The 26742-nt window shown below is 49.5% G+C and overlaps 3 protein-coding genes across 18 annotated transcripts; all 3 read left to right on the top strand.

Moving 5' to 3' along the window:
* Positions 1-4574: 4574 nt before the first annotated feature.
* Positions 4575-19053, top strand: SFPQ (splicing factor proline and glutamine rich). Of its 16 annotated transcripts, none has more exons than XR_008971477.1 (12): positions 4578-5337; positions 5598-5786; positions 5883-6184; positions 6298-6393; positions 7717-7913; positions 8208-8292; positions 8590-8707; positions 8927-8975; positions 9055-9176; positions 11761-14966; positions 18073-18117; positions 18392-19053. XR_008971477.1 is itself a non-coding variant. In XM_057403485.1 (11 exons), the coding sequence occupies exons 1-10, from the start codon at positions 4696-4698 to the stop codon at positions 18091-18093; spliced, it is 1821 nt and encodes a 606-aa protein (XP_057259468.1). In that variant the 5' UTR covers positions 4578-4695; the 3' UTR covers positions 18094-18117; positions 18392-19053. The 16 variants fall into 16 exon arrangements, 3 of the variants coding, with proteins under 3 accessions (XP_057259471.1, XP_057259468.1, XP_057259469.1); XR_008971476.1 differs by having other exon boundaries at positions 18387-19053; XR_008971470.1 differs by having other exon boundaries at positions 18073-18195; positions 18387-19053.
* Positions 19054-21750: 2697 nt separating this feature from the next.
* Positions 21751-22499, top strand: TMEM35B (transmembrane protein 35B). Its single transcript, XM_057403498.1, has 3 exons — positions 21751-21904; positions 22066-22246; positions 22330-22499. Exons 1-3 carry the CDS (start codon positions 21797-21799, stop codon positions 22458-22460), a joined length of 420 nt encoding a protein of 139 aa, XP_057259481.1. The 5' UTR covers positions 21751-21796; the 3' UTR covers positions 22461-22499.
* Positions 22500-23097: 598 nt separating this feature from the next.
* Positions 23098-25880, top strand: LOC130596158 (platelet-activating factor receptor-like). The gene is made up of 2 exons (XM_057403491.1): positions 23098-23679; positions 24447-25880. Exons 1-2 carry the CDS (start codon positions 23464-23466, stop codon positions 25452-25454), a joined length of 1224 nt encoding a protein of 407 aa, XP_057259474.1. The 5' UTR covers positions 23098-23463; the 3' UTR covers positions 25455-25880.
* Positions 25881-26742: the final 862 nt, after the last annotated feature.

The raw sequence follows: 26742 nt of genomic DNA, 5'->3' as shown, positions 1-26742 counted from the left end.
GACATTGTTTCGGACCAGTTCCAGGCTCTGCCACATGTGATATTATGATGTTTAGAGGGTATTATTTGTAATACAGGGATGTTTCCAGGGCATTATTTGCTATAATAAGGTTCAGAAAACAATTAAAAAGGAAAACAGTGATTAAGACTTTTGCAAAATCTGGGCTATTCGGGGTCACAGATGTTGCCTGTTGATTCTTTATTGTAGGCTACATGGGAGTGCCCATTTACAAATGGTTGCCGCTTTTTAACACCAGCCTGAATTTCGTGCTGTGACTACCTCACTTTTGCCAAATGTTTCTTTGAATACACCTACTCTTTTTATATAATGCAAAAAGAGTTTTTCTAATTTTCTCATGATTGTCTCCTGTATGTTTCCAATGATCCCCCCGTGTGTGAGTTTATGCGTTGGAAATACCAGTGGATTCCAAAAAGTGCACAGAGAAGACATTGCCAGTTTTGAAGCTGTTAAGAAAGCCCATGCAGTCTGATGAAATCCAGCATTGTGAGGCTACTCGCTTTTCCTGCTCCACTCACATTCTTTGCATAGCCAAACATTAACTAGAAGTGCAGTCCAGAACTGCTGGTGTTCTTGCAGAGCTCATGTATCCGTTTCCTGTTGAGCTCTTGCCTTGTCAGTAAGAACGAAGAATAGGATTGATTCTCATTATCGTTTACCTCCCATTCTCATTGTATACTTATTCTCAGTGACATTTTAAATTCTCTTAATAGAAGCAATGGAAGCTGTTAACTGCAGCAGGAGAAATTTTAGTTGTTACAGAATCACAGAATCAACTGGATTAGAAAAGACCTTTAAGATCAAGTCCAAGCATTACTCCAGGACTGCCAAGGCCACCATTGAGCCATGTCACAAAGAGGCTCATCTACATGGTTTTTGAACACTTCCAGGGACAGTGATGCATATCTTGTTTCTCTCCACAGCTTGAGGAAATGTGTAGCTTGATGGCTTTGTCATACAACTATGCTTAGTGCTTCTGCAAGCCCATAAGCACCCTTAACTCTAATTGCCTTCATTGGAAACAGAGGGCTCTTGGAGCCTCTTGGAAGACAGACTTGATATGCTCAAGTGTGCCTTCAGCAGGCATGCACACTGTGTGCAAGCATCACTGCCCACTGCAGAACACAGCTACTGCCCAGAGAGGAAAACACAGGCAGCCAGGGGAGGGAAAAAGCTGTTGTTCCAGTGACTTTGATGCTAGTTTGGATTTTGACAGAGAACTCAAAACTCCTGCTACTTAAGGCATTTAGTAACTTAATTTAGTTCAGAGACATCAGAAATGGAAAACCCTGAATTCTAACCCTTCCAGGTTGAGAGAGCACAGCCTCCAGCACAACTGTGAATTTGTGCTCCAGACAGCAGACTTCCTGCAGATCCAATACTGCCTTTTTTTGCAGACTCTTAACCCTGATTCTGATCTCTTTTGTTCCATTAGGAATCAAGATTACATCCACTGAAATCAAAGATGTTACTGTGCAAAGACAATCAGCCCCTCATCCCTTCTTTCAGCCTCTCAATTCGCTTGCCTTTCACTCTGATCTCTGATCTGGCCCTGCATTACTTTTATACATCTGGGTTAAAAAAGGGCCTACTAAAAAAGCCGTATCCGTTATGGTATACAGAAAAAAACTCTTGGAGAGCAGATTTAGTGTTCATGGAGGGAGTGAAAACAGTGCAGGAGAAAGAGGATAACTCTCATCACAGGGGGGCTGCTGAGAGCTCTGCTGTGCAGCTGAATCACCATCACAGCAGCTATTAGCCACTCCTTCCATCCTGCCTCCAGCGTTAGGTACCAGATGTGGCCGGAGGCATTTTACTTCCTCTTTTGTTCTAGAAAAGGTAACACTGTTACTCATGAAACTGTGTTGAGCTCTAGGATACTGGAGCCGTTCTGCAGAGATTGGTTTATCCGAGAGTGCACCGTGGACTTGACTGGTGGAGCTGCAGCGGGGTAAGCATGCTAGCCTGCACCTTCTAGATGCCTCCCTGCTCTCATTCCCTCTCCACTCCTTCCTTTGATTCGTGATTCTTAAAATTTCTGAGCATCTCTAGTTCTGTGACATACCTGGATTTGTGCAAACAGCCCTTAAACTGTTTCCTTCTCGGTCAGAAATCCCTGAGGAATGCAGACACAGCATCTCTTCACAACTTAATCACTCCTCATCTAATTGCTTCTTTAGTGGTGGTACACGTTACTGTGATTCATGAGCTTTTACTGTTTGTACACAGGTCACTTACAGACCCTCATGGGGTAATTATTCTTAATTAGCAGGTTGGACACATGCTGCTCTTCCCTCTTGCAATCTGCAATTAATAATATAAAGATAATGCAGATATCTTCTTGCCAGTCTTTTATTTATGTTAAGAGGAGGAGGAAAAGGTTTAGGGGAAAATGATCGAAATCAACCCCCTGCTGAGATCCATGCCTTTCTGCTCGGTGGCAGCTGAGACATTCCTGACTTCAGACACCTCAGTGGCAGCTTGATTCCCTCTTTGATATATTCCTCCATCTCTTCTTATCATGGCTTAATTCACTTGTGTAGATCAGTTGCACAGTATGAAGAATCTTCAGAAGTAATAACATTGGTGTTATAAGTAGATATTAATATTCTGGAGGAGGGAAAGATCTTGAGTTCTCCCTACTTTTTTCGTTCTCCCAGCAGCACCTATTGAACTAAACTCATGTGTGTGTGCACTAAACATCCCTGAAAACAGATCAATATGAAGTATGGTGAAATACCACAGAGCTGCTTGTAAATAGCATCACAGTTGTCATAAAGGGTTTCCAGTCTGGACACAAGGTTTATTTACAGTGGAACACACTGGGGAGAACAGCTTGGGCTTTCTTCCGTGTTTGTTTTTGTATGGAAACAGCAAGCTGCCTACTGTGAGTATTTACAAAACAGGTGACTGTTAGCAGAGGTCATTTTTATTTCAAGTCCTCATAGCGACATCAGTGTTGCTTTGATTTCAAGCCCAGGATAAACTCTTATATTGCAGTTACAAAACATGTAAGCACAACCTGGCCTCTACTAGGTACGTGGAAATTCAAAGCCACTTTGCAGACCTCAAAGGAGTTGAACAGATTTTCACAGGACTGAGAGCAGAATTATCCTCTTTATTTCTTCCACGGGATGCTGAAAATTAACAACTCTTTAAAATACAGTTCACTTACATTTGGGACACAACAAAGGCGAAACCAGCCCTTTTACACGCAGTATTTTTTTGCTGCTTCCTGAACAGATGCAGCCAGGTGTGACAGCGAGGCGATGCCAGGTTTGCGTGCAGCAGGAGCGCGTCCCAAATTCCTTCTTCCAGCGCTTTAACCTCTGAGACACCTCGTGGTGGAAACACTTACTGCTCTCAGAGAGGGGCTGACATCTGGAGAGAGTCCATTTTAAAGCAACGTGGGGCTCCCGTTCTGCTGCTCTTGGAGGTGGGTGAAGTCATGAGGACAGTGCTGATTTGGGGAAAAGATCGGTCTAGAGCACAGTTTTACTTGGAAAATGTAAATCCACAGGGAAGCTCGCTTTGCTGTGAAGTCAGCCCTTTGGCAGCCTGGGGCTTCACAGGTGGTTATGAGACTGAGTGGCGTTTTGCCAGGGCAATGCAGCAGTGACAGGGGTTTGTGTATATAAACCAAACCTGCAGCTTTTGCTTGGGTTTCACGTGGGGTTTGGTTCTTCAGACCCCAAACCGAATGTGAAACATCAGCAGGAGTTCGGGAGCTGGATGGAGCAAAACCCTTCTGAAGCGAAAGCATGAAAGCGTCGTGCTGTCACGTTGGTGTCTCCATTGCAGCGCGCTGAAAACTGAAAACCTTAAACAGATGGGGAACACTTTGGGCTCGTTTTCGATGTTAGAATAAGGAATACAGGGACCACAACCACTGTGAATTTGTACAACTGCTTTACTTTCCTACTGAGAGTTTTACATTTTGGGGAACTGACGCCCGCTTTGTCAGCCAAGGGGACGGCATTGAGAGCATTGACAGGGAGCTTGCTTTTCAACCACCATGGAGTGAAAACGACCTGTGCGTCACTGCCCCTCTTGGTTGAGTACGCAGCGCGCTTTACATTAAATTTGCTGTCAGCGCCGGAGCGAGGGTTGCCGACCGCGCCTAAAGCACGCTCATGGCTTTACTTCAACGTGCACTGTCCGAGCCGGAGCCCGAGCCCGTGTGGGCCCAGCCGGGGGCGCCCCGCGCCTCCGTCCGCCCTGCGGCCGAGCGGCCCCCGGGGGTACCCGGGCCTGTCCCGCCCGCGGGGCCTGCACTACGCGGAGCTGCCGGCCGCCCGCGTGCCTGCCTGACTCCCCAGCAGCCAATCGGAAGCCGGGTGTCTTTCGGGACTTCGCCTCCCGCCGATCAAACTGCCCAATCAGCAGGCAGGACGGTAACGGATAGCGCCGTCGCTGGTTAAACGAGCCAATTGACAGAGGGCAGGGTTCCCACCAATGGGATCAAGGAGTTAGCGGAATAGGGGCACACGATTGGTGGCTCCAGCAGTCGGTCCGCGCCGCCGAGGAGGGCGTGGCTTCCGGGGGCGGGGAAGCTATATGAGGGGCGGACAAAGGCGGCGGCGAGGGCCTGCCGTTCGCCGCCATTTTGCGCAGCGGGCTCTGAGGAGCGGCAGCCGCATCCGGAGCGCTTCTTCTTCTCCTCTCTCCGCCATCACCATGTCGCGGGATCGGTTCCGTAGCCGTGGCGGCGGTGGAGGCGGCTTCCACCGGCGCGGCGGAGGCGGTGGCCGTGGAGGCCCCAATCACGATTTCCGCTCTCCGCCGCCCGGCATGGGCATGGGTCAGAACCGGGGCCCTATGGGAGGGGGCCCGCAGGGCCCGGGCGGCCCTCCGGGCGGAGGCCCGAAGCCCGAGCCTCCGAAGCCGCCCGCGTCGACCTCTGCTCCGCCTTCCTCGTCTTCTTCGTCAGCCGCCACCACAGCGGGGCCCGCCGGCAGCCAGGCCGGCCCCGGAGCGCCTCCGTCGTCCGCGCTGCCCTCGGGGCAGACGCCGCAGCAGCAGCCCCCGGTGTCGACACCTTCCTCGACTCCTGGCCCGGGTGGGCAGGCGCAGCCCAAGCCGAGCCCCAGCCCTACCCCGGCCGGCGGCCCTAAGAAAGGACAAGGACAGTCGCCCGGCGGCGGGCCCAAGGGACCGGGTGGCCCCCAGCAGGGGCCCGGCGGGCCGCACAAGGGCGGGCCGGGGCACCGCGGCGGACCGGGCGGAGAGCAGCGCGGGCGCGGACAGCAGCACCAGGGACAGCAGAGCCTTTCCTCACAGCAGGGTCCGGCCGGCGGCGGCGAAAAGCTCTCGGACGAGGTGAGTCATGGCCCCTTCCCCCTCCCCGAGCACAAGATGGCGGCGGCTGCGCTCCTCAGCCGCCATCTTAAGGGGAGGAGCGCGGGGGGCCCGGTGGAGGCGGCGGAGGGGAGCGCGGGCGGCCTGAGCGCGTTCCCTCGGTGCCTGCGGACCCCGAGGGGTCTGTGGCAGTGCGAGTTATGTCGGCGGCGCTCCGGTGTCCTGGCGGGGCAACGCCGAGTCTTGGCGGTGATGGCTCGAACTGGTCTGTTTCTTTATAGGGATTTAAAGCAAACCTCTCTCTGCTGAGGCGACCCGGGGAGAAGACCTATACTCAGCGTTGCCGCTTGTTTGTGGGGAATTTGCCTGCTGATATAACAGACGAAGACTTTAAAAGACTGTTTGCTAAATATGGGGAGCCAGGAGAGGTTTTTATCAACAAGGGGAAAGGCTTTGGATTCATTAAATTGGTAGGCTTTCGTTCTGTTAATTTCACCCCTTTAATTCCTCCGAAATAGTAATTTACAGCTTGGTTTTCTAAAACCGGATCTTAAAACTTCCCTTAGGAATCCAGAGCTCTTGCAGAAATTGCGAAGGCAGAACTGGATGATACCCCCATGCGGGGTCGTCAGCTTCGTGTTCGGTTTGCCACCCATGCCGCCGCTCTCTCAGTGCGTAATCTTTCACCTTATGTGTCCAACGAGTTGCTGGAGGAAGCGTTTTCCCAGTTCGGTCCAGTGGAAAGAGCGGTTGTGATTGTAGATGATCGAGGTAGATCAACAGGAAAAGGCATTGTTGAGTTTGCGTCAAAGCCAGCGGCAAGGAAAGCCTTTGAACGGTGTACCGAAGGAGTGTTTTTGTTGACAACGTAAGTATTTTGCAGTTGAGGAGTTTGAGCTGTAAGCTGACTCAAGCTGTCAGCTGTCGGTTGTTCAGATTGGAGGTTCTGATGGGAAAGTAAACCGAGTATTTTGTGTTCAGCACTCCTAGGCCAGTTATTGTGGAACCGTTGGAACAGCTGGATGATGAAGATGGTCTTCCAGAAAAGCTTGCTCAGAAGAATCCAATGTATCAAAAGTAGGCACTATTTTTTGGCGTTAAGCATATGTAGATGATGTCTGTAGTATTGTCCTCGGCTTTAAAGGAGATGGAGTAGTGTTTCAGAAATAGGCTTTGAATTTTGAGTAGTATTTTTAGTTCTTGTTGCGTTTTTGGTGGTAGTTTGGCTTCAGAGAGCATACAGGTTTCCTTAGTATGCTCACTAAGCATTCCTGAAGCAATTTTCCACATTGCATCACAAAGAAACAGTAAAGACTTAAATAGCTGCTCAATAGCAGATGGTTTTGGTATCTGTAGCAAAGCAAACTTCAGCTGCTTGCTCATCCTGTTGAGAGCTGCCATCTCATGGTGTATTTCGTATTGATGGTCTCATAGAGAACTTATACACAGCTGTTTATGGTGTGAGATGCACAATTAAGTAAAACTTTAACTCATTCCATGATTAATAAAACCCAACTGCCTCCAGGTTGCCTCAGGAGCCTGACCACTGAGCATAAAAGAGTAGATAAGAGTCCTCCTAAATAGCAGGTTTAAGTTAGGATATGTATATTGAACCTGTTTGTTGTAAGAATACTGAATTTTCCTGGATCATAAAAAGGAGTGCAGGGGAGAGATTCAGCCTGTCTTGTCTGTATGAAAAAGTGTTCAGGATTGCTAGCTTTGATCAAAAACTAGGAACAGCTTAGAGGCAGTGTCTTTGGAAACAGTGCACATTAGTATGGTGTTCCTAAAATGCTGCACTGCCTTACATTGCTAATGTATGGAAAGCTTTTGAACTTTCCAAGTTTTGTTCCCTTACTTATTGAGTCTTTGACTCCAGCTTCTTTATATGACAAAAGGAATTGTTGGCCCTCGGGCAGTTTGAAAGCTGTTTAAAGTGAAGATTATTACTTGCCTTTGGCATGTAGTGCTTTGGGTAAGTTGACACTGAAAAACTGTCTCTCCATATGCTGCTGTTATGAGCAGCTCTGTGTACTTGGGCAAAAGGCTGTCTTGTTTGAGTATTTGGCCCTTGACAGTTGCTAGCAGTGGAGTATCTAAGCAAGAAGAGAAGATAAACATGCAGCAGAGCTGTAAGCGGGAAGATCTGCTTGGGTGTGACAGTGCAGGAGCCTCCATCATTGCTGTGGTAGTCACAGGATTTACATGAAATGCTGCTGTTTAAGTGTGTAAAATGCTGCTGCACTGTTACCAGCATTCTCTCACAAGTCTGAGGTCAGGGACCTCAGGCTCACGGCTCCTTTGCTGATTCCTGATAATCTGGCTATTCTGCTTGTGGTTTTTTAATTGACCTTCAGATTCCAGGTTTTCCCAGTCTGAAAGAGCATCTTCCTTTTGCAGGGAAAGAGAGACTCCTCCCCGCTTTGCTCAGCCTGGCAGTTTTGAATTTGAATATTCCCAGAGGTGGAAATCTTTAGATGAAATGGAAAAACAACAGAGAGAGCAAGTAGCAAAAAACATGAAAGATGCCAAGGACAAACTTGAAAGTGAGATGGAAGATGCTTATCATGAGCATCAGGCAAACCTCTTGCGTCAAGGTAATTGGCTGTGAATTCTAGATCATCTTTTTTGCTTTTAGTGCTAGATTAAATGGCTGGCTGGCTGGTGGTTTCATGAATAAATTCATGCTTCCTCTGCTAACTTGAGAATTTTAGGCTTAAAGAGCAACTGATAGTTTCTCAATTTTCATTTAAATGAAGTGTTGTTACAACCAGTGACACTTGGGACGTGGCTGCCTGCCATCGTGCTGCTGAGGCTGATCTCTCCCAAATCTGAGGGTAAATCTGGCAAGAGTTTGTGAAATAGCTGCTGACAGGGCTTCATTTCTGCAGACCTCATGAGGCGTCAGGAAGAGTTGAGACGTATGGAAGAGCTCCATAATCAAGAAATGCAGAAACGAAAGGAAATTCAGCTCAGGTTGGTTTGGCTTTCATGGGATTTTTTTTTTTTTCAAAGTTACATTTATTTCATTATTTTTTTCCCAGTTACTTATATGGAGGTTTTTATTTTTCAAGAAACACCATCGCTGCTTCACTTTGTGCATGAGAAATTGAACTGCAGTGTAAGTTTCTCCTCAAGAGCTTGAGCATCATAGAGTGTCTCTTTTTGCTTAAGTGCAATCACTTGGTGCCTTTCAAATTGCTGATGCAAGTGATGTTGATGAGTGAATGTGTTACACTCCTGGGTTTTAACAGTCTGCTTTGGGGTGATCAGGCAGGAGGAGGAGCGTCGCAGGCGAGAGGAGGAGATGATGATACGTCAGCGGGAGATGGAGGAGCAAATGAGAAGACAGAGAGAAGAGAATTACAGTAGAATGGGTTACATGGATCCAGTAAGTGAAATCATGCTGTTTTTTTGGGTACATTATCTTGTTCAGGAAATTTGTGGATTTAATTTCGAGATTGATGCCTTTTGCTTCCCTTAGGTTAGATAACATGTTGCCTTTGTAGGTGAAAGGGTAGTAGTTGGCTGTACATGTGCTTTTATCTCCTGAAGAGGTACAGATTTCAGTAGTTGGTTACCTGTGCTCAAAGTTGTTTCTTCCATGCAGAGGGAGAGAGACATGAGGATGGGTGGTGCCACCACAATGAACATGGGAGGTAAAGAATTCTTCAATGATTACTTTTTGTGGCTGACTTAGGAAGTGTCAGAATATGATTATGTATTTCTCTTCCTTAGATCCTTATGCTTCTGCAGCCCAGAAATTCCCACCTCTCGGAGGTGGTGGCGGCATAGGTTATGAAGCTAATCCAGGAGTTGGCCAAGCAGCCATGAGTGGTTCTATGATGGGAAGTGACATGGTAACGTATCCTGTGGTGGCTTTAGCTTAGCACAAGGGAGATGTTGTGGTTGGGAATCGAGTTCTCTACCAGTGTTCGGATGGTTGTGTAATTTCACTGTTAACTGCTGGCTTTCTTGTCAGGCGTTTAACACGGAAGACTAGAGTGGCAGTTTGGTAGATTAGTTCTTAACCATTATGGTAGTTTACACAATCAGAAGTTGTTTGGAAGTGAATTCAAATGTGCTGTTCAGCATATTTGCAATTAACTGTGACTTCATTGGACTTGGGAAATTCTGCGTCACTGTTGGGCTTGGAAGGATTTTTTATAAATTCTAGTGAATGACATATTTCATGATGGAACCACATAATGTAGCTTTTCAGGAATTCCACATTCTGTATTAATGGGCAAGAGAGATTTTTGTTCTTTCCAACGTGTAACACTGCATTTATTTTGGCCCTTCCAAGCCTAGTTAGGATCGATGCATGTTGGTATGGATATGCTGTTATTTCCAAAATCTGCGCTTACGTCTATTTAAGCAGCAGATTATCTTAAGTAATCAATGGTAAACAGCATATCACTTACTCTGTATGCTGATGTTTGCTATAGAAGAGCAGAAATGCTGGGGTTTAGCTTTAGGCCTGTTCCAGTGATCCTTGACTGTAGCCATTTTGTGATTCCTGTCTCGCTAAGTAATGATAGCCCATTCTTTTCCTGTGTTGGGCATGACTGTGTAGGTAGTTTGATAAAGCTACAGCATATCTCGCCTTCCGAGGTATGTTTCCAAAGTGTACTATTTTTGACACACTATATGTGTGACTGGGCTTTGAGCCTGCTTGGTGTTATCACACTGAAGCGATATGGATGTAGATTAAAGAAATGCTTAATGGGTAGGGTGGAAAACTGTTGGCTTAGGTGGCAATATGACTGTGCTTTCACCCTCCTGAAAGGGTGTACACTCTGTAGCACAAGCTGAACTAAATGATTTTTGGGTGGGTTTAGGCCTCTGGCTTAATGTGGTGAGCTACCATAGTAGCTTGTCAGGAATCTTCTGTTTTTTGGGGGAACCATATCTTCGGAATGGTAACTTTTCAGAGCATCAGTGATTCAGTGCTGTTGGCCTTAATGTATCTGATCTACTGATACTGAAGCAGATCCTAAGTTTCCCGTGAGCAGTTAGGCAGTCTGTGGTGAATGCTGTGTACAATCATGGTACAGGTGCATGCTGAACTTGTGTAACACTTGAAAACGTGCTATGGTCAAAAGCTGTGACAGTAAGATGGTTTAACTGCCTTGAGTTTCTTAGAATGGGGATCTCTGCCACACAGTGCTGTCACAGTTACTGGGCCAATACTTTTTAAACAGAACTGGAGAAAAGCTGAAGCTGCCGTGAATTAGGCAGAAAGAACCTAGGTAATCTTTCTGAAGTTCCTTTCTTGGAAGGATTCAGACCGACTTTCAGAAGTCAGGAACTTGAGGTGTGAATTTTCAGTTGCAGATACTTTTTGTAACAACCAACCTACCACTGTTCTATACTCGGTAGTGGGAAAACTTGCCTGAAATGAAAGTTTAAAGCTGTCTTTGAGTTTATAATTTGTCAGTTCTATAGGTTGAATGCTGATCACACCTACTCAGACAGTAACTAAATGAAATACATGCAACTAGAGGTACTAGTGAAAAATACCTGAAGTCTCTGCTTTATTGCAGGGCGATGTAGCTTTTACATCTTGGTGTGAAACCTTTCAGTGCTGTGAAGTTGTGAATTTTCCAAGAGCTTGTGGTGAAGGCGGGGTGGGAAGGGGGATACTGACTGGATGCACACAACCCTTTGTGCAGAGTTCTAACTGGAAACACTGGATAAATAGCTCTTTGAACACATTTGTGTATTTTCCAGCAGCAGTTCCGAAGTGTCCTTTGCTCAAGCATTGTGGTGGTTAGGTACAGCTAAATCACTGGTCACGAGCTTTTTTCACACTTTTTGTTTTTCTTCTTGCAATCCAGTAGTGCTCACAATCACTTTTGGTTACTGCCTAAGGCCTCTGCAGTTTAGTCAGCAGACCGTAGTCTTAACCCCATCTTGAAAAGCACATGGTCTCTATTGCAGCACATGCCATTAACTGGTGAGTAGGCATTCTGTTTACAATGACATTTTATGAATGTCAGCTCATACATCAGTGAACTGAAGATACGTTCTCTGGCTAGGCTTATTTGGAAATGACAGTGATGGAATCTAAGCTTTTACTGCACGAAAGGTGAGAAGTTTGCAAGCTATTTGCATTAACTTGATTGAAAATTGCTAGAGCTCTTGTGGAAAAATTGTTAATTCACATCTGCACTAATGCTTACGTTTCTAGCACTGCAGGGAGGATCTGTTCTTTGTAACAGATGTATGAGAATGCATCAAGTGGGAACATACCTCAAGGCATGTATTACAATAAACTAATTTTTAAATTACCCTTTTTTCCTTTCTATGTTCCCGGTACCTGTGGATCGGCTCAATGGTGATTGTATCGACGAACCTTGACTACGGAACCTTCTAAAAATATATACTTAACACACATGGACATCAACTACATATAATGAACTGTTAATTCTGTTCCAATAGCGTCCTGAGCGCTTTGGGCAGGGAGGTGCGGGGCCTGTGGGTGGCCAGGGTCCTAGAGGAATGGGGCCTGGAACACCAACAGGATATGGTAGAGGGAGAGAAGAATATGAAGGCCCAAACAAAAAGCCCCGATTTTAGATGTGACCTGTAGTTTCATTCCAGTTTGTTTTTTGTCTGTCTTGTTTAGACACCAACTTTTTAATTCTTGCATTTTAGTAAGAAAGCTACGTTTTTATGGATGTTAGAAAACTTACTGACCTAATATTTGTAAGTGGTCTGTTTGGGCGAGTACAATTTAATTATGTAATGCAGTGTTTCAAAACAAACTTAGCTGTTTTTTTTGATGTATAACGTCCCTAACTTGATGGCAGTGTACCTTGTGCCACTGAATTCCCAAAGTGTACCAACTTTTTTTTACTGTGCTTCAAATAAATAGAAAACTAAATGTAGTAGCTCTTCTTGCCATTCGTGGTTAAACATAACGAGGCTAAAAACCACACCTTCCACAGTAAACTGAGAGTCTTGAGCAGAGGTCAAACTAGACCAGGGTGTGGAACTGCAGGGAAGAGTGAGATCTCTTCCCAAAATGCCTCCTCTCTCTTAAGATTGGGTCAAATAGTAGCCTAACTTTGCAGTAGGTGCAGATCTTTTTTTGAGCATTAATTGTGCTGCAATAAGGAAGCAAATGGAAATCTTGCAAGTGCTGCAAGATGCTTTAAATCAAGCTACACTGCAAGCAGTGCAGTATGTAACGATGTTCCTATTTTAGCTCTGGATAACGGGTGGTGGGATGGTAGCACTTAACCACCTTGGCAGTTACTGCTTGGAATCTTTTAAAGACTTTAAGCAGAAGACTAGCAATGGTTATTTTAAACTAAATTGATAGAATGACTTGTATTGGCTGACTTCCTAACTAAAGGATTGTTAATGTGATATTTATATGCTCTTAAGCTGTTTTGAGATTACAGGATCTGGCCTTGCTTCGTATTGTATACTTAACCTGAAACTGCTTGGCAAAAAGACCAGAAGTGTTACTGTAGTGATGAAGGCTAACTTGCTTATGTCCTCATGGTAACTGAGTATAGACTACTTTGCCTAGTTCAGAATACAATCATTTATTTTATGGGGACTGCAGGAACTATTCTTAAATCGTGTAGCTGGTGGGCAAATCCTTAAAACCTGTATGTAAAATACAGAAATCAGCTTGCTTGCATGATGGTTATTGCTCTTATTATTGATGTTTGGAGATAATGCATCAAAAGTAGTATCTGAATCTGGAGTTTAAGAGTTAATACTTCACAGTACGAATAAACTCCCTCTAAGGTTTTTTTTTTGTAGAAGATCTGATGAATTCATTAGCTTGCTGTTCATTTTATTAAGCCCCAGAAGAATTTCAGAGCATTCTGGACTCATTGATAAGGTAGTTTTTTTTGGTTATTATTACATTGTACCAGCTAAGCTGGGAACCTGACTTCCCAGTGTAAAAGACCTTGGTGTTAAGCAGGTTGACGCATCCTGCATTGGCACAAAGTAGGTAAACTTAGTTTGGCTGTACCTTCACATGATTCCCCAACTACTGAGCATTCTGTGAGTAGCTTTAATTCCTTCCCAAGATCTTTCCCATTCCTTGTGCTGAGCATTGGCTAATTCTAAATTCTATACTAAATTTTCTCTGTGGTTAAAACTTGGTTTCAGATTGCAGTATTTTAGAGTGCAGGTGATCCCTCTTGAAGTACTTGCTGCAAGTGCTATTACTCCTTAACTGAAAAAATAGCCTGTTGGTAAATGTTGATACCAGGTAACACCGACTTGAAATATCAAGTGCATTAAAGAGTGACTCAGCTTGTTTGGTGAATGCTGCTTCTTTTCCCAGAAAAGTTTGGGGGTTGTTAACAACGAATTGCTCTTCAGGAAATTCCCAATTGGCAGTTCCTAAATGGCATAGCAGGTATTTGGGAGTACTTGTACTGGATACTTAGTTTAAAAATCAGCAGTACCGATGCAATTTGCTTTATTGAAGTAGTATTAACCAATGCCTATGTGTTGTGGAGGGTGTTCGTGGGACACCCACAGAAGGTGAAGGTGTCTGAGATGGGGAATTCTGAACATAAACATTAAATTAATTTTTTCAGTTTATTTTTCAGATTACATGTCTTTCTTTATTAAAGAGATGCCGGTGCATATCCTAAAGTATGTTCTTTTGTAGTTCTGTAACTTGGAAGAGTGAAGGATGCTGATGTCCTTGTACCTTACAGAGGTTGTCTTTTGGTACCCCTGTATTATATGTAAGCTCCCGTTGCTAGGTATTAAAAATAGCTGAGTTGCAAAACCATGATGAGTAACTACTGAAAGATTTGGCAGTTTTCAAAACATCTGAAAGTTGGGTTAAATCTAGCTTTGTTGGAGCTGCAGAAGCAGAACTTCTAAAACAAGTTCTGCTTTGAGTTGCATGTATTAAAAAGGCATACAATTAACTAGCCAACTTCTTTTTCAAGCCTTTTTTTTAAGGTGGTGTCTTAAAAGCTGGCAAACATGTCAACTTTAAAATCTGCTAAATGTGGGAGGTGAGAAAGTTATGTTCCTTTGATCTGTTCCTCTGAGGTTTTGGACTTTTTTCATAAAACCAGATTTATATAATTGAATCTTTAAAACCGTTTAGAAAAGTGCTTTGTTGGCCAGATCTGTTTTTGGACAGTCTGGATCACGTCACACATTTTTGTACTGGACTTGGAGGACATTGGCTGTTGCAATTTAGCTTGCTTAATCAAATTTGTTGAGCCCATTTTGACACTTAGATCTCTAAAAACTGCAGCATGTAGAAAGTGGTATCGTTATACAGAGATCTTCACACTTTGATCAGAAATGAATGCAGAATAATCTTTTATCTTCTGGTGTAGACACATGACACTAATCATTTATACAGCTGATGAGAAACTGCAACTGCTTTTCAGATTTTGTGGTATTTTTGTGGTAGAGAAATTCTTGGCTTCTCCTTGGCAACCATTTACTGTGGCAGCAAGTTTTTGCTGGAGTTTTGAGACTGCAATTTACACTTATAACTAGTGGCCTGCTACATAACTGCACTTAGCCAGCATTTCTGCAGTTCATAACTGTGAGGAACGTAGTACCACAAATGGCAATGGACATTAGGACCCGGATGTAGTATTCCTGCTTGCTCCAAGATTCTCATTGCCGACTGCGTACAGGTAGGTAACAAGCAATATAATCTAACTTGGTGACTTTCTATGTAATCTTATACTGTGGGTATTCTGACATCACACTTCTGACTGTGGAATTACAGTGCAGCACTCTTCATACCTGTATGTTAAGCTTGCATCAAAGCTCTGCGTGGTTTTCGGTTTTAAGCTTTGTCTTGTTCAGAGTCAATAAGCAACTTACTGTGATTCTTAGATAAGTATTTTCAGACCCGATTCCTTTGTACATATGACTCGGCTTGTGTGGATTTTTCTTAGTTCTGATGTAATGAAGATACTCTTGGATGAGCTCTGTGGGGAAGAGGGGTGTGATCTTAAACTCACTTAACCTAGTCAACAGGATTGACTGCTCTCTGTGCCTAGAAAAGGACTGTTTAAACTTTCTGCAGTGACAACGTGGCCCATCTACAGTGCATCCCTTTGTAGAGTCTTGGCTCATAGGAAATGCTTTAGTAATCACTGCTTTAGCCTTGTGTGCACTATGTGATAGTGACTTTCAACTTGCTAAGAGTCAGCTCTGAGACTGATTTTTGCAACGTTTTTGAGGACATACAAATAAGTGTTTGAACGATGATCGCTGTGAGTAGCTTATAGAGCTTGTTGGACATCTCAGTTGTCTTTTTGACAAGCATTCCTCTGCCTTTAACTGACAGTGATGGGATTCTGTATTTCTGCCTTGTAGAGTCATCTTGGTAGTGTAATGCTGAATTTCATCATTCTTGGGGATGTAATTCTAAACTCTTAATTACTAGAAACACCGACTTCAGTGCTCCAGAATTAACATGCTTATGTTTCCAGACATCCAGACATGCTGATCTCCAGCTCTTTTGCATTAGCTCTTCAACCTGAATTTTGAGGTCCCTTGTTTCAGCACATGATCTAGCTCTCTTGTCTGATGTTCAGTTTATTTCAGAGGTGTTGTAACGTGTTTTCCTGCTTGTTCTGCCTTGCATACTTGTTTCTGGTATTATTGTCACATTTGGACCTTTCTGTGTTACCTTCCAGGCAAGACTTGCTGCTTGAAGAGGGAATCTGCTGGCCAGTCTTGCCCTCTGCTGTGGCTATCCTTTCATGTTCCACTGAAAGCTTGAAGTAGCAGCTGCACTTTAAGATAATAACAGCAGGTCTTTGGTTACACCATGGCAAGTGTAGCCCAACTCCAGCTAGTCAAGCAGTGACATCGCTTGTCACAAAGTCAGTTTGGCTTTTTGTGATGGCTTTCTCTTACCTGTGACTAGAACTGAGAAGCGAAACTGATGGCAGTATGTGTACTATCATGTAACAAAACTGAATTACTGATCCTTAAGCCAGTGCTCAGATCTGCCTAGGGTTTTTTCCAGCGTGCTCTGGATACTTGACTTGACGTGCAGGAATGTCGTGGAGGGGTTATTGGCACATCTGCCCTGTCCTGCGTACTTGAACTGGCAGGTTTTTGACACTCTTGGAGCAAGCAGTTTGGGGCTGAACCATGGGTCTCAAACCAGCTCTGACTGCAGTAATGAAACTTGGTGTGGTAGTTAACTTAAAAGCAGTAGTCATGTCTGCTCTAAGTCAGTCTGTAACAAGTGGGTACCAGAAATGACACTGAAGTGCTTGCATTGTGTTTCATCTTGGTTTTATCTGTGTGTGAAATACACTTTTTCTCAAAAGCTTATCTGAAGCTCAGAAGTGTGGTGTCAGAATACATCTGCGTACTGCTAGGCCCTCAGATCCAGATATTGGTGCTGTCAGGAGAGAGCACAGCGTGTATGGGGGCTTCACTGTAACATTAAGCATACAAAGTGTTGATTTGCTTGCAGTTTTCCCCCATAGCTAAACACTGAGGCCTGTGAGTAGTTTTAGGACTCGAGCAGTAATGGGGTTGCATGTCTCTGTTAATCATTGCCAGCTGCAGTGACATGATCAGGAAGGCCAGTGTTTCGTTTCATTATGTTCAATGAGGCTAAGCATGTTGGAAAGGATGCATAAAAAGTATGCTGTTGTGGGTGATTCCTTGGCTTCTTCCACTACTAGCAAGTTTGGAATCAACTAATTAGCTTCAGATTTCTTCTCCTCTCCATACCAGCTAGTGGGGCTGTTAAATAGCTGCTTACTGGAAAAGGAAAAAAAGGGAGGATTGGCCTTCTCCCACCTCTGTCATTGCTGCTAGATAATGATTGACACGTTAGGACTTGGCTGTGCAGTCCCGCAGTGGTCTGTGAATACCCCATCTCTATAAATGTTGCTTCTGAACACCAGTACTGAAGAGCTAACTGGGGAGGGTTGGGAGGAACGTGGCTAGAAGTGAATCTGGAGTGTTAAAAGGATGCACAAAGATATAGTATCCCTTATGCATGGTGTTTGTTGCTATAGCATAGAAAACAAAACGTGCATACTATACCTCTGCTCCTGAGGGCCATGATAAAACCCAGGTGGTGGATTTGAGACTAAACTTCTCCCTGCCTGGTCAGATCACATTGTGACCATGGTGTGACTTGCCTCCTAACTAGAGGTGTGTACTGCATCCGTTGGCTATTCAGCACTGCAGTTTGCCCTCATCTTAGCTACAGTAAAAAGGCTGGGTCTTGAGAAGGGAAGAATCTGTTGCCGAGGACCAAAGTAGTAGACTCAGTGCTAACCTCTAATGTCTTCCTTTAGCTTTTGAAGCACTTCTAGGACTATTGAACCTAAGGGCTGTTAGGAGTCCGGGGACATTGCCCTCCTCCATGAAGGGGAAGAAAGAGGGTTCTACTACAGGAGACAAACTAGGGTAAAAGAGTTGAAGTAGCTTGACAAAATTGTTAATACCTTCACATAAGGGATAGTATACCTCTGGCTGCCATCAAACTTCTTGTACTCAGACTGGTGATTTACGGTTTGTGCTCAGACAAGGTGCAGTTCTTGAGTCAACTACCTGCATATTCCTTCATCTCTTCACAAGTGTTTAGGTTAGCCTATTTCTGCCCCTTATTCTTCCACTCAGTATTTTGGCATAATTTATAAATCCCCCCTCATAACTAACGAGTCCATATATTTTAAAAACTTACTTTTAAGTTAGTATTGAAATGGTCAGAATTTTCTGTGTGTTACTGTAGTAACTTTGGTTGTTATCCTTTAGGTGAAGATGAAAGCTGAGTGAAACCGGTGTGCTCATCCATGGGAAGTAAGCATAACTTCTGGTCTTGTTCTGAGCGGGTGAAGTAATGAAGGCTTCTGGGCATTGACCTTCACCTTTGAATCGGTGAATATTGAGAAATGGGTACGAGTGAATACTTTAAGCTTGGTACCTGTTGTCAAGCTGTGGGGTCAACCACCCGCACTCTTATCTGGGCTTGGTACCTTGGCGGCAGTGGTTAAAATACCTGTCTAGGTGGGGGTTTGTAGAAGAGGTTTCATAAGCACTGTGGGGATAACATGTGGATGTTTTTCCAGTTCAGGAGCCGAGCATGAGCACATCCAGCATGATGCCCAGTGGTACGTGGAGGGACCAAGAGATCAAGAGATGTAAGTAGTTAGTGTCCTTCTACTGCTGTGGGAGCTCAGTGGCCCAGCACCCTGGGAGGTATTACATAGTTCCTGCCTGGAATTTGCCCTTGATTAATCTTCATTTTATATAAAACTTCTGAATCTTTCTTTTGTAGACCAAGGATATAACCATTGTTCAGGGCTTTTCAGCCATGCAGCATCAAATAAACTGTCCTGAATGCTGTTGGTGGTCAAACAACTACTTCTGTATTCTGGCTTCAGTGAACTGGGTGGGTGATTGTCAGCAAGGAAAAAGGAGCAATAGAGCAGCTTCCTCATGTGTTAATCCAACTAGAAGCTGGTAAAAAGCAACTTTAATATTTCAGTGAACATTGAACTTTCTAAATAACCTGGAATGTAAACTAGGCACTTTCAAGAGCATAGGCAGATGGTGATTTAGGGAAATAAACGAACTTGGAGCTGGAATTAATGACCTTTTCCCTCTGATTTACCACTAAAACTACAAGGGGGAACTTCAGATACTTAAAATCTTGTGTGAGAAGCAACATGCAAGGTACCTTAACTCACAAGTCACAGGTAAGTAACAGATACGCCGCAGCTGAACCTGTGAGATGCGGGGCCAGTGAGATTGAATCATGTGTGACTGGTCACTGCTCCTCTTGTTCTTAGGGTAGTAAACATAAAGCTCTTTCAGATCTTTGAAGTTTATGAAGCAGATGAAAATGTGAATGTTGTTGTTTAATCTCACATCTTATATGAGCATTTGTGGTCCTCGGGAACACTTGATGGGTGCACAGCCCATTGCCATGTGCTGATGCTCTTTCTGTGTCATGATCTCTGCTGGCATTGTTAATGCTCTTGCTGATTGTGTGCTTTGCACTTGCAGATGAAGTCTGAATGCAGGGAAGAGGAGCCAGGAGCATGCAACTTCCAACAATAAAATATTTAATATTTTTATAAACAGCTTCTGTTTTATTGCAGAGTGTATTCAGTGAGTGAGCAAATCTGCCCAGTGCACTGTGGGTGAGTGGGGAATGCTGCTACAGACGGGGCTGTGGAAAGGGAGTGCTGCATGGGGAGGGCAGGGGTTGTTGAGTCCTGCAAGAGAAACCACTCATCTCCAGTAAGAACTGACTGATATATAACACAGTATTTTTTCCTGCTGGGGTTGTGCCATGGGCTTCTCTTGCAGTTAGAAAGCTCCAATCCCAGGCTGGCTGCATTCCTGGCAATGTGCAGCCGCAGGCGCCTCTGCAGACTGCAGCAGTTCCTGGTTTTTATAAGCCACACTTGTACCTAAAGCACTTGAAGTATTCCTGGAAGTTTCACCCATTCCTTCCCCCATCTCGAGGCCTGTCTATTTAGGTCTTAGAATTCTAAAGGTTTACATGTGCCTGGTTGGGTTTTTAATAGTTTTCTTGGTGAGGACTCTAGTAATTAAACCTGAGATGCCAAAGTTGGAGTGCTTTGGAAGCCGGGGAAGTGCTGAGTTTGGCTCTTGCAGCCCACACTACCGAGCTTCATGTTGCTTCATTTGATTCTTTGGACAGCTGTACTGCACACATACGTAGTCCATGCTGTCACTTGTTAAATATAATCCTTCCCTTAAATCCGAAGTAGTTCAGTGTGTTAAAATACACCAGTGGTAGCTCTGGCCATACAGCTGCCTTGTAACAAGGTTTTGCCCTGCAGTGGCACAAGGATTCATGTATGTTTGGCTGGGAGCTGCCTTGCCAGCCCAGAAAAGACCAAAATAAATGGGATTTAATCTGGCAAAGTCATAGGAAATCCTTAAGGTGTGTCTGGGTCCAGGTTCTGTGGGGTTAGTGCCCAGCTGGAACAAAACTCACTCCTGCTTTAAATCCTTGCCAGGACCTGGTGCAGTAAAAGCTGCTGCCTGCTGCTTTTCACTTCATCCTGCAATCCTGCAGTCAGGTGTGGGATAACTGAGGAATTTCAGTCTTTGATTGAACTCGTTTATGGCGTTATCTAGAGTCTGACAAGGCTCCAGCAGAAGCGGTTTTGTGGTTTCTCTATAGCTGCACTGCAAGGGGTTGGTTTTGAGTCTTTGTCTCCACATCCATTGCAGGCTTTACACAGCCTTTTTTCCTCAAGTTCTGTTATTTTCCAGTAACTTGCCCCAATTTCTTTGCCACTGTTGCAGCCCTGGCTGCTTCCTCTGTGAAACCGCTCCAGCCTGGATGTGTTTCTGGCATTCAGTGTGCTGAACTGCACCTCCTACCACTCCTTCACAGTGTTTTGAAATGGGAGGTGTTCTGAGGAATAGTGAAAAGTCCACCGATGCCTTTCTGTTGCTTGGAGAGGGGATGGGGTGCAGTTTTCCATCCACAGCTGGGCACCAGCCCCGGGGTACCATGACCTCAGTAACGAAAAGTCAGGCTGAGAGCAGGTCATAAACATGTGGATGGTGAGGGAGCCCTGCGCCATGAGGGGTTTGGGGGTGATGAACAGAGAGCGGTGCACCAGCAGCAGAGCTGCAGCCCTGGGAAATGCAAACAGGCTGAAGTGGTTTTGCAATGCTTACACAAACCCAGCCTCTGCCCCGGCTGGGCTGGGCTGGGAGCGCCTTCCCAAGGGAGGGAGAGTTAACAACAAACCTGAACTGCTTCCTGCAGGAACAAAGCAGGACCCCACGCTGCTGGTGTCACCCATTGTTCTGAGCTGGATGTTTTTTCTTCTCTTTACGTTGTTTTCTCTTTTCCCCTCAAGGGGTTTTCTGAGGCACCAAGGGCTGGGGCTGACCCTGGCCTGTTGCCGTTTGTTGTTCTATAGCACACAAGCCAGAGCCGGGAGCAGCTCTCCTAGCAGAGCCCGTGAAGGATGCTCTGCCAGGAGCAAAACCAGCGTCCTCACCCCTGCAGCCCCTGTGCCAGGGTTGGTGCTGGTGCCGCACGGCATTCCCAGTGCCTGGAAAGCGGATCCTGCTCTTTCACGGTTCACTGGCATTACCAGGCTTTGCTCTGGAGCTACAGCGCTGCCCGTGCCCGCACGGCTCCCCTGGGGCTCGGCTTTCCACCCCCGGGATACCGGGATCAGCGCTGGCGCAGGCCTGGCAACGAAGGGAGGGCGGCAGCCGCCTCCTTCACCCCAACCCCGCTGCCTGCCCCGCAGCCCCCCCAGCCAGCGGCGCTGTGCAGGGGCTGGCAGCACCGCACCCCCCCCCCCCCCAGGTTTTGGGTCGGTTTCCCGCATTTTCTCACCCTTTCCGCCCTAGCTCCGCTCTGGGGGGGTTGGTGCTGGATGGAGCGGGGGCACCGCAGCCCCGCGGGGTGAAGCTGCGGTGCCCGGGCCGTACCGAGCCGCGCCGCCCCCGCCCCGCCCCGCCCGGCCCCGCAATGGCGGCGGCGTTCACCGCCCTCCGCGTCCTGCTCGGGCTCTTCTTCCTGCTGGCGGGGGCCGTGAAGCTCTCGGAGCTGCTCTCGGCCGAGCTGCACCGGCACATGGTGAGCAGGGGGCCCCGCGGGGAGCGAGCGGGTTGGGTGCTGCGAGCCTTCGGGGCGCCCGGCGACAGCGAGCGGGCTGGGGAGCGGGGCTGCGCGCTTCGGGTGCGGAGCAGAGCTGGGATCGTGCCCCCAACCCCGGCTCGGGGCTGCTCCGCTCCCAGAGCTCCCAGTTCGTGCGGTTCGCAGAGGTGTTCCCGCTGAAGGCGCTGGGGTTCTCGCCGGAGCCGGGCCGGTACCTGCAGGCTGTGGGCTGGGTGGAGGCGGCGGCCGGGCTGCTGCTGGCGTTCGGGCCGCAGCTGCTGCAGGAGATCAGCAACTTCATCCTCAGCGTCCTCATGATCGGTGAGAGCCGGCGGCGAGGGGCCTCGGAGGGGGGGGGGCCTCGGGCAGGGACCCCCCGTCCCCACGCTCTGCTCCTCGCCCAGGTGCCATCTACACGCTGCTGGTGCTGCGGGAGCCCCTGGCCATGTGCGCCCCGGCCACCGTCTGCCTCGGCCTCCTGCTGCTGCTCAACATCCGCGGGCACGCGGACCCCCCCAAGCCCAAGTTCGAGTGATGGCGGGCGGGAAGCGGTGCCCTGACGGTGTCTTACGGGGGACGGCGTCACATCCTGCGCTGTGACCCGCCGCTGAGGCACCGGGTGCTGCAGGGACCCTGCCTCTGGGTGCCCCACGCTGCAGGGCTGGGGCGATGCTGTCCCAGCAGCTCCGCTGCTATGGCACAAGGTGCCCGGCTCCCCCCGGGGTTTGGCCGCACCGAGCTGGGGCTGGCGCTGCCCTCCGGGGGGGGGCTTTCGTATTTCGGAATAAACCCTCTTGTTTTTCAAGTCTCGTCTCCCCCAGTTTGCTTCTGCCTCCCCCCATGGGAGCTCAGTGGGAGCTGAGGGGACATCGTGGTCCCTGGGAGGAGTGCAGGGGGACAGGAGCCACCCCCGGCCACCCAGAGCCACCCAGCGATGTGCCAGGCCCCTTGCTGTTCATCCAAGGGGGTGACAGCAGCAGCGTGACCCCCCCAGACCACGTGCCTTGGGTAGACACGGGATCTTGCTGCAGTGAACTCCACATCAGCAGGGATCCAGATGGACACAGCCAACGCCATCCCTCGGGATGAACCCCAGGGTTGTGTTTGAACCCCCCTGCACCTCCCAGTGGGCAGCTGGGATGGCTGGGAGGGGAGAGTGGCTGTCTGGGATAACCCCCCCTGTACCCACAGCGGGACCTGAGCCACCTTGGGTATCCCAAAGGAATATCCACAAATTGCAAGGCCTTGCAAAGCATTGAGCTGGATCCTCACAGCGTCCGGGGGGGTGGCCTGGGGGTGCTGCTCCCCCTCAACCCAGCTTTGAAGCCAACACAAGCACAAAGAGCTGCGAGGAGGCAGATTCCAGCTTTGATCCCTTTCAGGGCATCCCTCTTTTCCCCCAGCTGCCGGGTGTGGAAACTTGACCCTGCGCCGCTTTCATCCCGGCGTGGGTGGGAAAAGGGCCCTGGGAATTGGTCCGAGATGGGCCTGGGGGCCCCCCGTGCCCTGGCCCCAGCAGCCGGCACAGGGGTCTTAGCATGGCTCCAGCAGGGAATCCCCTGTTACAAACACACGCAGGTGCTCTCCCCACCGCTGCTGTCCCGCAGGCACCGACCCCACCGGGGCTTGGGGTGGCAGAGGGGGGGATCAGGCAGCCCCTGCCTCCCCCGGCACTTAAAGCCTTCCCCAGCCTGCCCGGATCAGACAGCGCGGAGCAGCCGGAGGGACGCAGCCGCTCCAGCCCAGCGCCGTGGGTAAGTAACCAGCCTGGTGTGGGTGGGATGGAGCATCCCCCATGCCAACGGGTGGGAGGGGGAAAGGGAAGGGGGACCACTGAGGGTGCTGGGGGGTACTTGGAGGTCTCAGCAGGCTCTGCAAGTCAACTGAAGCCCCCAGGATGGGCCCTGGCTCCCCCCCCCCGTGCTCGGCAGCTCGTGCCCTCCGTGTTTCAACACGGTGCTGGGTGCTGGGTGTGCTGAATCCAGCCCTGCCATGCTGGAAAGCACCCGCTGGGTGACTCAGTGCTGTCGGTGAGGTGTGGGCAGGCAGTGAGGGGAGGTGAAAGCTGCAACCCTGGATACAGCCGTTGCGGCACAGGGTGGTTTTCCGTGGCCAGGACTGCAAAACAGCAGCGGCAAACCTGCCTGGAGCAGGGCTTGGGGTGCAGGTGGCTGCCAGGCCCGTGCTTGTGCCCCCCTATCCATGGGGTCTCCATTCTGGTGCTTGTGGATGGCTTCCCCATGGATGGGCTCTGTGGAGGGATTCGGGGTCCTGGGAGGCCTTAAACCCCACAGCTGTCTGCTGGAGCCAGTGCAGCACCTCTGGCTGCTCCCTTTGGCATGGGGAGATGTGGTTGGGTTGAGCTGGGAGAGGATTCCAGACCCTCTCATCTGCGAGGCTGGAGGCTGAGCCCCTCTGGCAGATGACGGCATTCCCGCAGGAGGTTCTGCCTCCAGCCCCCACCACCTCCTGCTGGTGCCATTGTCCTGTGCCATTCACCGCACCCCATCCATCTTCACAGGATCCCGGGATGAACGGCTCGGCGCTGGAGCCGCTGCCAGCAGGGCACCCCGACCACTGCGTGTCCAGGGACCCAGTGCAGTTCGTGCTGGTGCCCGCCGTCTACTGCCTGGTGCTGTGCGTGGGGCTGCCGGGCAACCTGGTGGCTTTGGTGGTGTTCCTGCAGAGCGGCAAGGTGAGGAAGGCCATCCGCATCTACCTCATCAACCTCACGCTGGCCGACATCCTCTTCAACCTCACGCTGCCCCTCTGGATCCCCTATTACCTGGCGGGGGGCAACTGGCTGCTCTCGGAGGCCGCGTGCCGCCTGGCCGGTGCCGCCTATTACCTGGCGACCTACAGCGCCATCACCTTCATGGCGCTCATCAGCTTCAACCGGTACAGCGCAGTGCGGGCGGCGCGGCGCGAGCTGCCGCTGACGGGGCCCCGCGGTGCCGCCGTGGCCTCTGCCTTGGCCTGGCTGCTGGGGCTGGGCTGTGCCGTGCCCACCCTGGCCACGCACCAGACCTTCCGCACCCGCACCGGAGCCACGGCCTGCTTCGAGCAGCACGGCCGGCAGCGGGCGTACGCCTACGCCATGGTGGGCTTCTTCGGCATCGCCTTCCTGGTGCTGCTGGGCACCTACGCCTCCATCGCCCGCGCGCTCTCGGTGCCCGCCGCAGCCTCGCCGGGCTCGCACCGGCAGCAGGCGCGCGCCATGGTGCTGGGGATGCTGCTGGTCTTCGTGGTGTGCGTGGCTCCCTACCACCTCACGCTGGCGCCCTGGGTGGGCACCCGGCCCCCGGTGCCGCTCTGCGGGACCCCCGGCACCCTGGATGTGCTGCACACGCTGAGCGTGGCCCTGCTGAGCCTCAACAGCTGCCTCGACCCCCTCGTCTACTGCTTCTCCATCCGGCACTTCCGCGCCGACCTGGGGCGGACCCTGCGCAAGATGGGACGCTGCCTCCCGCCCCCCCCATCGGCCCCCCCTGTGCCCAGCGCCCGCGCGTCCTCCTTCGCCTCCTCATAGCGGGGTGGGCACCGGGGTCCTGCCCCCCGCCTGCCCCGGTGCCACAGTCCTGTCGGGATGGGGTCCCTGGTGCCAGGGTAAGGATGGGGAGCAGCGTGGGGGAGCTCTGGCTTTGTGCACCCCTCCTACTCCTCCCACCCCGCTCTGCTCACTGCGCATCCCGTGCTCACGGGCCCACGGCTTCTGTTCACGTGTGGATCCTGCCCCCGGCATTTCCAGGCACTGGAAGAGCTGCTCAGCCGGTGAGGGGGGCAGAGCCATGGTGGGAGGTGGTGAGACAGGATGGGGAAGGATGCCTGGGGTTCCTGTCCCCTCCCAGGGGTCTCCATCCCTCAGGGACATGTGTGATCACAGACACCCATGGCATGAGCCGGGCTGCCTGGGAAGGGGCTGTTTGGGCTCCTGTGCCCGATCCCATTCTCCAGCATTCCCGAGCCTGACACCCTCATCCCTCCTGCTCTCGGCTAGGATTAAACACAAATGAGCCAAAGGCTTCCCCGGTCTCTTTGCTGGTGGGTGCACATCCTGCTCCCGGGTACAGCCCCCAGCCCCAGCTCAGTCCCACTCCTGCAGCAGGAGCCTGTGCCGGGGGCTGCTCCCGGTGTCCCTGCACTGGGATGGGTGGGTGACGCCGTGCTGGTCAGTGGTGGGAGAGTAAAGGCTGCTCAACAGCCAGCAGGGAGGCGAAGGTGTAAGAGCAAGGCCCGAATCAGGGAGAGGGGGTCTCCATGTACCATGGGGATTGTGCACCACGGTGACTCAGGAAGACCATGGCGCAGTCAACTTACTGTGGGCTGCAAGGACAACAGGGTGCCCGTGCTGCCCAGGCGCTTCACTCTGGCTCCATGCAGCCCATGGGATGCGCTGGATGGAGCTGGTCACCGTGTGCCCCAGTGCCGCATCTCAGCAGAGCCAGGACATGGCCAAGGCTGCCCCTGCCACACACCCGGCCCTGGCACCCCCCATCCTGGACCATTTTTTCCCCTTTTGAAGTTGCTATTAAGTTTTAATCCCTTTATATAACTGCGCAGGGGGGTGGGCAGAGCTCTGCTCCCCGCATGCAGCAGGAGCAGCCGTGCAATAGCAATGCAGGGTGCTGCAGGGGGCTGGGGGTCCCCTCCCTGGGGGCAGCAGGACTTGGGGGTGGGGGGGCTCTCTGCATGCCCCAGCCGCACCTCTGGTGTCCAGGGAAGGGACCGTTCATTGGGAGCGGATGGTGATGGGGGCCGTGGGGCTCCTGAGCGGGTGGGGGTGGCTCTGCAGAGCCGCAGCGCTGGGAGCAGGGCCT

This window comes from Pezoporus wallicus, unplaced genomic scaffold (assembly GCF_028554395.1).
Source record: "Pezoporus wallicus isolate ANWC-B61680 ecotype Strahan unplaced genomic scaffold, APGP_CSIRO_Pwel_v1 contig_8232, whole genome shotgun sequence".
Classification (NCBI taxonomy): Eukaryota; Metazoa; Chordata; class Aves; order Psittaciformes; family Psittacidae; genus Pezoporus; species Pezoporus wallicus.
This window is presented reverse-complemented; position numbering and strand designations above follow the sequence as displayed.